At 48.6% G+C, this 11,333-nt stretch overlaps 2 protein-coding genes across 2 annotated transcripts; both read right to left on the reverse strand.

The window, feature by feature from the left end:
• Positions 1-270: 270 nt before the first annotated feature.
• Zar1 (zygote arrest 1) lies at positions 271-4,031 on the reverse strand. Its single transcript, XM_052198996.1, has 4 exons — positions 3,261-4,031; positions 1,613-1,705; positions 1,428-1,502; positions 271-574 (listed from the first exon to the last, which is right to left on the reverse strand). The coding sequence occupies exons 1-4, from the start codon at positions 4,029-4,031 to the stop codon at positions 431-433; spliced, it is 1,083 nt and encodes a 360-aa protein (XP_052054956.1). The 3' UTR covers positions 271-430.
• A 1,205-nt stretch (positions 4,032-5,236) lies between these two features.
• Positions 5,237-10,451, reverse strand: Slc10a4 (solute carrier family 10 member 4). The gene is made up of 3 exons (XM_052199773.1): positions 9,862-10,451; positions 8,950-9,160; positions 5,237-5,749 (listed from the first exon to the last, which is right to left on the reverse strand). Exons 1-3 carry the CDS (start codon positions 10,449-10,451, stop codon positions 5,237-5,239), a joined length of 1,314 nt encoding a protein of 437 aa, XP_052055733.1.
• Positions 10,452-11,333: the final 882 nt, after the last annotated feature.

Raw genomic sequence — 11,333 nt, forward strand, 5'->3', positions numbered from 1 at the left:
CACCTGCCTCTGCCTCCCAAGTGCTGGGATTAAAGGCGTGCGCCACCACCTCCCGGCTGTGCTGGGCCTTTTTAATAACCTCTTTCTTAGGAACTTCAAACCTACAGACTGAAGCTGGAAATGTGTCTGTGAAACCTTAAGAGTTGAATGAAGCGCCTGTAACCTCCCGAAGTCAGCCTGGCCCACCTCTGCATCAACAGATGTTACCAAAGTTACCGACTTTCAGCACATGCTCCCCTCAAACTGACACATGAATTAGATAAAGCCTCAGACTGTTTGCAACACCTTTTTATTCAGAGACTTTATCTCAAAGTACACTGCCTTTCTCAAAGTATTTTGAGAAGGGAGAAGTAGAGAGGGCGCACAGGAGAAAGCTCACTGGCCACTCCATCAGCCCCGGCTAGCAGGAACATTTTCTTTTTGACTTTCACTAAATGATGTATTTGAAGCTGAAGGTGCTATCGCAGGACAGACGCTTGTCCTTGCATCTGCCACACAAGTCTTGACGATGGGGGCGTTTAGGGTCCACGTGGCGAAGTCTGACTGAGCAGGTGCATCTAGTTCTTTTACAACTCTGAAAAATCAGAGTGAAAAGTGCAAAGGGTGAACCCTGTCTCCCCCTTGATTCTCGGAGCTTCCAAGCAGACTCCAGAACAAGTGGTGCACATGCTGGGCATGGAGAGCCAAGTGCAGGGAAGCGTAGGGCGCCTTATTGGAGAACGGTGCCTACAAACACCTTTTCTAAATGGGGTCTCGGTGGCTTTCCAGCCTTGTTTTCTTGAGGCCCACCCTAAGGTAGTTAATTCTCCCATTACCCACTGTATAGAAGTCCTTTAGCTCTGTGATGAACCTTAACAATAAAAAGTGATAACATTTACCTGTTAAAGGTTATCTAAGTCCCTTGGCCCAGTACTAAATTAACAGCAAGCAAGCAAACTCTTGGCAGCCAGCCATAGTGCTGTGTAAACCGCACAGAGCTAGACAGTGGAGAATGGTCTTACAGGAAGACTCCCTTTGTAAACTCTCATGAAAAGCTGAAGCTCAATTTCTTGTGTTTCATATCCTAACTTGGAAAGGTGCTTCCCGTGTAGCACGGGGATAGTAGTGTTGTTATCGAGCTAGCAGAATGGCACTCTGTTTTGCATTATGTTTTCCTTTATGCCAAGTGCAAGTAGCAGGTAGGCAAGCCTTCTATACCGCTAATGAGGTAACAGACTCCATAGGGGCAGGGGGATCGAGTTTTGCAAGAGCAGAAGGGAGTAAGCACCCCCTTTAATGGTGGAGAGGACTTTCTACCACCCCCTAAAAAGGAAAAGGAAAGAAGAAAAAGTAGAGCCAAAGGCTACCGGGAACCTACACCTCCTTCAAGAAATATATTCAAAGTAGTGCACCAAACCCCTCTTCCGAAATGCAAACGTTTGATTTACTTGGCAGGTGATATCCTCCACTCGGTAAGGGTTGTAGGATTTCTGACACATTCGGCAGAACTGTTTGAAGTACACCTGTGATGAGAAACAGCATCCGCGTGAGGCCGACATGCTCAGCGGCAGCACACAGCAGGAACGGGATGCAGGAACGGGATGGCTGGCTGCGGCTGCGCAGTGTCTCTTACCTTGCTGGTGCCCTGCACACACCACACATAGGCGCTCTCCCACCGGATGTTGCAGTCCTTGCAGTGATAGTAGCCGTACTTCTGCTCTAAGAACTGAACAGCAGGGTACCAAACTTTAAGCAAGTGATGCCCGTGTTACCCTCATTTCAGAACCTGGGACCAGATTCCACTTGATACTTTAAAATTACCGTGGGAGTAAGGCTAGACTTGGGTCAACCTCTAAATTAATCAGGTGAACTCAAGCAAACAAATATGTAATCGGAGGCCAAACCCCCTCAGACAAGGGGAAAGCCAACGAGTGCTGTTTAGAGATTGAGATTCTTCCCTTGGGCCTTTTACGTGGGGTGATGCATGATCTTAGGACATTCACAGATGAAAACGTTACACTGAAAGAGAAAGGCTCTTCTAAAACCTTTGAAAATCTTCAACCGATATTAAATTCTCTGTGATGCTAGCTAAATTTCCAAAATGACCTGCTATCTAAGTATAGCTCCTTTGGCCTGAACTATGTAGTGTTAGCACCTGCTTCTTAACTTCTCCAGCTTCTCAGTGACAAACAAGTTGGAAACAAGTTTTTATAATTAAGCCTTTAGGAGTGGCAGGGGCTTGGAAGAACTTTGAAACGCAATTTCCATAGGTCAACAAACACCAGAGACCAGAAAGCTTAAGATTTCTGCATCACACCCAGCTGTGAACAGTAACCACCAAGTGCTTTTACAACTATCTTTTCTGACACTCCTTTCCACGGCCACCCCATCCCCAAACACAACAGCCTTGAAATGACTGGAAAACAAGGAATTTCTCAGAGTCTTTTCTTGGTGCACTTTGTGCCCCCTCCCCCAGTCCTTGTTTGGCTAGCCTAGGCAGCGACTCAAGACCATCCAACAGTTTAGCAGCGCTGGCCTTCTGGATGAATGCTGAGGGTTTTGTTGTTGTTGTTGTTGTTGTTGTTGTTGTAAGTCAGGCAGAAATGAAGGGAAGGGCCGGGCAGAGAACAACCCAGCAAATCAACTGAGACAGATTTCCCCACATCTTGAGGGGAAATAAGAAAAGGGACCTTGGGAAACGGGCTCTCCCAATGACAAAGTTCACAAGATGATGTTTCTGTTGTGTATACTTATCTTCCTTCAGCCGTCTGAAGTATGGTTCAAACTGGACTGTGTGTGTTCACTGTGGAGGCCTCATTTGTAGTGTTCATGTGAGCAGAATCAAATAATTGCACTGGCATTTCCCAGGCCCTGAGCCTGCCAGTGGGTCGGGCCCACGTATGGGCTGATTTTATTGGGTAAATGCCTCCCATTGCATTAACAGGCAGCGGCTGCAAAATCCTATATGCAGAAGAGCTGGAAGGATGGCTCAGCTGTTAAATAACACCCTGTTCTTCTAGAGGACCCTAATTCCGTTCCTAAAACCCACAGGGTGGCTCACAACCATCTGTAAAATGCCAGTCCCAGGGGATCCGACACCCTCTTAATACCCCCTTCTCCCATCTCTCCACTACAACAAAGTGTACAGACACTACATGCAATCAAAACACCCATACACGTTTTTAAAAAAAAATGCAGACTGATGTCATTCATGAGTTCTATGCCCTGCATTACCCTTAGCCTGAAGGAGCCTTACAATTCTGGAGGCGGCCAGGCCTCACCTGGAAACGCAGGCGCTCCTTGTCCTGCTCGGTGCTCTGCGGGGAGGCCCGGTCTCCAGGGGCAGCCGAGTCACCCGGGTCCTGAGCCATCTCTGCAGCAGGACACGGCTCCTCACTCCCAGGCTCAGACTGCACCGCGGTCACACTGTCGGGCTCCTCCTTCGGTGGCTGCTCCGGTCCCGCCTGCCCTTCAGCCTGGGCGTCGCCCTCCTCGCTTCTCGGCTCGGGGGCCGCTTTCATCTCCATCTCCTCTCCCGGCTCCGACTGCCAGGTCCCCGCGGGCGCCGGGCTCTCCTCTCCCTTCGTGGGCTTCTGCCTGCCCTTCGCCACCTCCAGCGAGGAGGAAAGGCCACAGAAGGTCACGGGCGAGTACAGGGCAACGGTGCGCCAGGATCGCGGGGGTCTCCCGGCGCCGGCGGGGCTACGGGCTTGGCAGGAACCCGGCCAGGCGTCGGGGCTGGCTCGGGGCCGTGCGGGCTGCAGTGTGCGGCGCCCGAGCGAACACTGCACCGAGGCGTCGCGGCGCGGGTTCACCTGCACCGCAGCGTCGCGGCTGCTGACCGGCCGGGGACCCATCCGCGACAGCAGGGCCATGAGCTGTGCCCGCTGGTAGCTGTCGAAGTACTCCGCGGCCATGAGCTGTCTGTAGCCGGGGAGGAAGGAGGGGGGCGTCGGCCGGCAGCCCCTGCCTCCGAACCTCCAGCCATCCCCGGCTTTGGCGGCAGGCGGATAAGGATGTGGACACGGGTGGGGCGTGCTCGTCGGAAACATGGGTGCGCCCTGCGCCTCGCCCGCCCAGGCAGCCATCAGCGCGGCCCAGCTGCCCTCCGTGCCGCGTTAAATAGGCGGCCGCGCACCCGTAGAAAAAGCCCTACCACCCTCTAGCCGCGCGGAACGAAACCCTCCCCGGCCTCTCCCAACACTGGTTAAGAGGCGACCACACACACACACACACCTTGTCGATGCAGAAAAAGAGCTTTTCTTGCTAGCCACAGTAGCGATTTGTAGGGGAACTAGCTGAGATGACCCCAGAATCATGCCCGGCATTCACCGAGCCAGGTGGGCCCCATCCTCATCTCTCCAGATGTCAGCTATGAGGAAGGCAAGGGAGGCCCGAGTGTCTGATTAGGGAGCAAAATAGCAAGGTTAGGAGACTGCTCTGAGCCTCTTAGGTTGTCTGAGATCACAGCTCACTTCTCTCAGAGCAGTAGGACAGTGTCCCAGCCTCAGCGCTTTCAGGAAGGAAAGCCTGTAGCTACAGCCCTTTCCCAGGGGTGAACAGAAGTACCCATTTTCTCTTCTCTGAAGTGACACCCACACATTTCCCTAAGTAAACCATTCCTTCAGACGATTAATGGATCTGAGATGCGTTTATACAAATACAGGAAACATACGGGGGAAATGCCTTCACCCCCGGACAGCGTTGATGGCTATTAACAACAGATACTAGATCAAGTAGTCACATACATCACTATGATTTTTCTCTGGTTTGATAGTGGTTTGCCGATGAAATGCTATCCTGTAGCTTCACTGACCCGTTTTGGACTTTTCTCAATACAGGCTAGCACTGAACAGAATCGGGTGTTTGTAAGCTGAGCAAGCCCATGTTTCTGTTTTATAATTTTATGTAAATGTGTGTGCACCAGACATTTCCAGCCCCACTGGAATTGTAGCGATGCTGGTGGAAACGGCAAAACAAACAAACAAACAAACAAAAACAGAAACCAAACAACACACTACTTAAGCAGAGAAAGCAGCACTTTAGCTAATCCAGGTGTAAGCAATATTGAGACACTGACGGCTGAGTTATAAAAACACACGGTTAATACTGACATACAACCTTACAGTGGGAAGATCAAATCTGTTACAGGAAGTGTCAACCCATCTTTATCCTAGATGGGAACCATGTGCGCTACCATGGTCACAAACAGGAAGTGATATTTCAGCCAAATGGAGGCTCCCGAGTATCTCCTCGTTCAGAGGGAGGTCTGGGTGGTTTCTATCATCACTAAGTCATCTGTCCCCACGGTGCCATAGGAGGTATCCGCCATTTCCTCTTCTTTCAGTTTCTTATAAGAAATATCTGTGTCTTCATCCTCATCAAGGGCATCTCGCTTGTGCAGTATCTCACTGCCGTACATTTTGTATATTAAAACGAAAACCCCTGCCTCCGCAGACTGGAAAAGGGCATAAAGCAAAGGAAACATGTACATACTGCCTATGAACCGTGGCGGGAAGGCCAGCTTGAGAATCGCCGTACAGAGCTGCACGTTCTGACTTCCTGTTTCCAGACACACAGTCCTCTTGCAGTTGGGCGGAAGATGGAAGACAGTAGCTAAGCCGTAGCCCGAGGCGTAGCCTGCCAGAGGCATAAAAATGGCGACCACATAAACCGTTGCAGGAATGCTTGCCAGCAGTTCGGGTCCCAGCATGGTGCCAGTCATTATAAAAAGAACCACCAGAGTCACAAGCAGAGACCACAGGGAAACCTGGGAAGAAGACAGACAGGCAACCTATCAGCAACAACATCACCGAGGAGGAATTTGACCTCCCGCTTGTAATGGAGGTCATTGCCAGACTATGTCCAAAGCCTGAAGCTCCTTAGGCATAATTGCTTGGAGGCTTAGCCAGTGGCTTCTCTGGGCTCTTGCACTTGCCTTGAGTGGAAGAACAGAAAAACAGGCTACTTGGGCTGGAGAGATGGCTCAGTGGTTAAGAGCACTGACTGCTCTTCCAAAGGTCCTGAGTTCAAATCCCAGCAACCACATGGTGGCTCACAACCATCTGTAATAATATCTGATGCCCTCTTCTGGTGTGTCTGAAGACAGCTACAGTCTTCAGTAAGTATATTTATTATACTTACATATAATAAATAAATAAATCTTAAAAAAAAAAAAAAAAAACAGGCTACTCCTTCTGAAAAGGTTTTCGAAATGATAACCCAAGATCAGGGGAAGATTATTGTTTCTAGGCACACTGCCCCTCAGCCTCATAGCCTTAGTCATGCAACTTTTATTATTCTTTGTGTGTGTGTTTAATTTACCGCCATGCTTCTTTCAAATGGAGCAGCTAGAATTCAGCCCAAGAACCCGGTTATGATCTGAGGACTAGACTGGACAATGTAGTGTTTACCTCTCCTGAACCCAGTGCTCTTCACATGAAATTAGTTCTCATTTCACACCAGAGAGAAAAGGCTTCTAGCATTTCCAATAAAAATTAACTTAGTTTAGGATCTTTTTAACCTTCACAGTACAGCTCCAAAGATGGCTAACAGTGTGGAAACAATTATTGACTCATTAGATGAGAGAAAGTCTAAGATATGAGGAATTCTTTGTAATTCTGCTCCTCTGCTCCTTGAGTCATCCCTGAAAAATCTCAAGACTGTAAGTTTCTCGTGATTCTTAGGGTGTTTTAGGTTTGCTGCTGCTGACCGGATCAAATGTGCACTGTTGATGATCTGTGTGGTACATTTCTCTCCTTCAAGTGAAAGAGGGTGTGCAGATACAAGAGATCTAATTCCCCAGTCCCTTTAGCTACATAGTTGCTGTTTTCCCATGAGGTGTGAGTGCAGCAGGGATCTAAGATCCTCAAGAGTAGTAATTCTGCCTCTCTGAGGGAGCAGACCAGAGAGGGAGTTCTTCTGGAGTCTCTAGGATTGACCTGCACCTAGCAATCTTTTAAAAACATTTAAAATGTATCTTGGCTGGTCAAACATTCTATTCTAGGACACACTGAAATAGCTTCCTGAGGTATATAAAAACACATGCGCGCTGGCAGAGAACTATCACAAAGCAACACTTTCATTCATTTCCAAAGTGTATCATATTGAAGGCACTGACAGGGAATTCAGTTCTTCATTCTGAGGATGTTAAATACAACGTTCATTTAAGCGATTTAAGAGTTGTTTTTTTTTTTTTTAAAGGAGATGAAAGAAAAGAAAAGTCATTTGTGTGGGCGCTGAGATTGGAAGTCCACTCTCCGTGCTTACAGAGCACAGCTGAATGGCTGCGCTTACGAAATGCATCTCATGACCATCCATGGGGGTGAGACAGTGTAAGGGTGTGTTTATTAAACCCTATTGGTTATAGTATAGGACTGCTTTCACTTAGAGCCAAATCTGTGTGCAGAATCGAACCCTCTGTTTCTCTGACTAGGGAAAGTTGGCTCCTCTGTATAAGTAGAAAATAAGTTAATAAAAGTAAAACAACAAGCTGGGCGGTGGTGGCGCACGCCTGTAATCCCAGCACTCTGGGAGGCAGAGGCACGCAGATTTCTGAGTTCGAGGCCAGCCTGGTCTACAGAGTGAGCTCCAGGACAGCCAGAGCTATACAAAGAAACCCTGTCTCAAAAAAAAAAAAAAAGTAAAACAACAACAAAGATTCTGTATTTTAAATTCTCATAGTTGTGACATTGACATGGCCCTTCTTTCTTAACCTAAGGAAACTTGTCTTTGCACCTTCGTTACCATGCATTTAGTTACCTTACTTCCAGAAATGAACATTCGGTTTTTGGTTTTTCACTGTTTTAATTTTTCAAAAGAGGTGAAATTAATATTCTTTGGCCAACTATCAGAAAGTACATGCTGCTAAAATATCTATTTTAAAAGTAAGTCAATGTCAGAAATATTTTATTTAGTTATTTATTTGCATTGGTGTTTTCCCTGCGTGTATGTCTGTGTGAAGGTGTCAGATCCCTTAGAACTGGCGTTACAGACAGCTGTGAGCTGCCATGTGGGTGTTGGGAATTGAACCTGGGTCTTCTCAAAGAGCAGCCAGTGCTCCTAACCACTAAACTATCTAGTCCCCTAAAAATATTTTCTAATAATAGTAATCCCTTATCATTTCATTAGCTTAAAAAACATATAAAATAATGCAACAGGGAAGGAAAAAGATACAAGGGTTTAGAAATGACAACATAATTTACTCTGTTCAGGGCCTGGCTTGCTTTTGTGCTTTAAGGCCAACATTCTGTGTGTTCTATTACATTGAGAACATTATCTTGCTAATTTGAATTTTTAATTAAGCTACTTAAGGCTACCTATTTCAGGTTTTGTCTCCTCAGAATTAAAGTCCAACTCTTGAAAACATACTAATGCATTATAAAATGTCTTGAATAATTTTACTCAATCTGCTCTGAATTTTAGTACTATTCAGTCTGTGGGAATTGCTTGCCATTTTGTGGTTTCGATGTTTGATTTGAGACCTAGTCTCACTATGCAGCTCCTGTTCTGGAACTCACTGTGCAGACCAGACTCTGGCCCTGAACTCAGTGATCCGCAGGCGTCAGCCTTCCAAGTGCTTGGATTTCAGACATGCGGCACTACACTCTGCTAATGTTTGCCATTTGACCACATTGTGTCCCAATGAGCGATTACTAATTGTTTATTTTCAGAGGCCTTACCACCTACCAGGTAGGAGTTGAGACAGGGTCTTACTTTGTAATCCAAGCTGGTTTCAAACTCCAGACCCTCCTGATTCAGGCCTAGAGCACCGGGATTGGATTGCAACCTGCATCTTTATTCCCAGCTTGAGATGTGACTAGGAATTTCCCACTTCAGACATTAGGCTTGCTGTATACACCTAACTCTGCCCCTGAAAGTTCTTCGTCCCCTTCCCTGCGTTCCAAACCTCCTAGCATGTCTGCCACTCTTCACAGACCAGACTCTAGGTAAGAGAAGCAGAGAGCCTACCTTCACGATGTAGTCAGCCACCCGGTTGTATTTGTATCGAATGAAGACACCCAGCCCAATTGGGATGAGAGTGCTGCAGAGAGTCAGGGTGACTGCCCCTAGGGGGAGTAATTGCACCAGAGGGGTATTGATCCAAGCCCGGCTGTAGATCCAGAGACAGAGGGGCATCAACACCAGGGCTAGGAGCGTGGAGGAAATGGTCATGATGATGCTGCAAAAAGGCATGAGCTGAAGTCAGAAAGGGATTTGAGCCAAAGAGTCAGCCATGACTTTCCTTACCTGTTACATAGCCCGGGAAGGGAGGTGGGGGCACTGCAAGCCTCAGGCTTGAAGTCTGCAGAGAATCTATTTTATCCTGTCGCAATAGAAACAAGAATCCCAGACAAGACAATGATCTAGGATCCAGGACCCAGGACAGCTGCCCCCGGCGTCTTGAAGCCTGGAAACTAGATGATTGTGAGGAAACCTTTTTCTTTTAACCCTACCAAATAGCCTGCAGCACAGAAACCAGCGACGCTACTTGTTGGATTAAACTCGATTATGTTGCGCTCTCGAGATTACATTCCTTATGGGACTACAGTCCGGATTTGCTTTTTTGCATTTCCGTCTAGTCCTAGCTTCCGACTTCTCCCATTTTCTTTGCTCTCCAGTTACTGGAAACGTGAGCTAAGACCCTGTCTCTCCGGGAGGGGGATGTGCGTGAAATCCTAGGGTCTTTAAGCAGCTAGGTTAGGGTCTAGATCTTCCCCCAGTGATACACAATCTTTAAACGTCCGACAGGATTTCAAAGCCAAGCCTCTATATCCCCTCCACCCCATCTATCCTCCCCCCACCCCGGGCTTCCTCCCAAAGAGCTCCAACACATCCCTCTCACTGTGAATTCTATGGGTTGGGGTAAGAAAGAGGCCATACCTGAGGTTCATGTCGCCGTCCACCAGCAAGGACATGAGATTGGAGAGGTTTCCACCGGGACAGCAGCCACATAGGAGGACGGCCACCGCGGCCACCTCATCCAGCTTGAAGGCGAGGGCCAGCAAGAAAGCTAACAGTGGCAAGAAGCCGAACTGGCAGAGCGCAGCCAGCAGAGCGCCCACGGGCCGACGGACGTGCGCCCCAAAGTGGTTCACGTCCACGGTACAGCCCAGGCCCAGCATGGTGATGCACAAGGCAGCGCCCACAAACACGTTCAGCCCGTGGTTGAGCGGCGTGTCCCAGAACGGGGGCTCGTGGGGGATCCAGGGCCGGGGGAAGGCGGAGGAACCCTGGCCTGCCACACCGCCCGCGAGGCTGCTGCTCGTGGGCTCTGGAGTCGGGGTCGACTCGGGGCTGAAGCCGATGCTCGGACTCGGAGCAAGGCTGAGCCCAGGACCGGGACTGGAGGTGACAGCGAGAGGCGAGAAGGTGCTGGCGCTCGCGCTGCTGGTGTTGGGCGACAGGGTGAGGTTGTCAGGCAGCAGAGAGGACGGGGCAAGGAGCAGGGTGGTGTTGTCCAGGTCGTCCATGGCGCTGTCGCCGAGGCGCGGTCTGCAGAGGCTGTCCCCGGCCGCACGTCCTTCCTCGGTCCTGTGGTCCCTTCTATCTGTCTGTCTGGTCAAGCGTCCCCGCGGCGTCGGTGCGGCGGGCCGGTCGTCGCTCCGGTGTGCATGCTGCCCGGCAGCTGGCACTGAGCGCCGCGCAGCCCTGTCGCCCGGCCCGCCCGCACCGCAGGCCCCGCCCTGCCGCTCGGTCCCCTCCTTTTAATCACAGCTAAGTGGTTCTGTACCAGTGCAGCCAGGGGCGGAACAAAGACCCGACAAAGCCCAAGAGGGCGGAGAAGACCTGGCCTGGCTGCCCATCAAATTCTCTCCTGGCCCTGCCTCTTTTTCTTTTTAAAATGTTTTTTCTAGCTCAAATGTTAAATTTGAACATAAAGTCCCATGTGGGGTTTGCATATATGTATAAGCTTGTCAAGTCATGTTGAACGTAACTCCTTCAACATTTATCTTTTTTTTTAAATGATGAAAACATTTCCAGTGCTTTCCCCTAGTGTCTCCAAATACGCAGTACACAATTATCCTTATTCAGTCTGCCCAGCAGCTGCACACCAGAACTCCACCTCTTTGGTAATGAAATTTAGAGGGCTAGACTCATCGAAGGGAGAAAAAGAAGCTTATCCGTGTATATATATAAGTCATATACATAAATAGTTTAAATAGCCCGCAGCCCTTCCCAGAGGCTCCAGGCTTCGTGTGAACCACTCTGGAAGCAGCACATGTCTCTGGCTTGAATTTGCAAACAAAAGTGTTAAACTTTTTATGTTCAGTCTAAAAGTAAAAGAACAATAATATTCACCACAAAAACAATAATTCACAAAAAATAATATTTTTAATTGATATATTTATTTT

Source organism: Apodemus sylvaticus, chromosome 11, assembly GCF_947179515.1.
Source record: "Apodemus sylvaticus chromosome 11, mApoSyl1.1, whole genome shotgun sequence".
NCBI lineage: Eukaryota > Metazoa > Chordata > Mammalia > Rodentia > Muridae > Apodemus > Apodemus sylvaticus.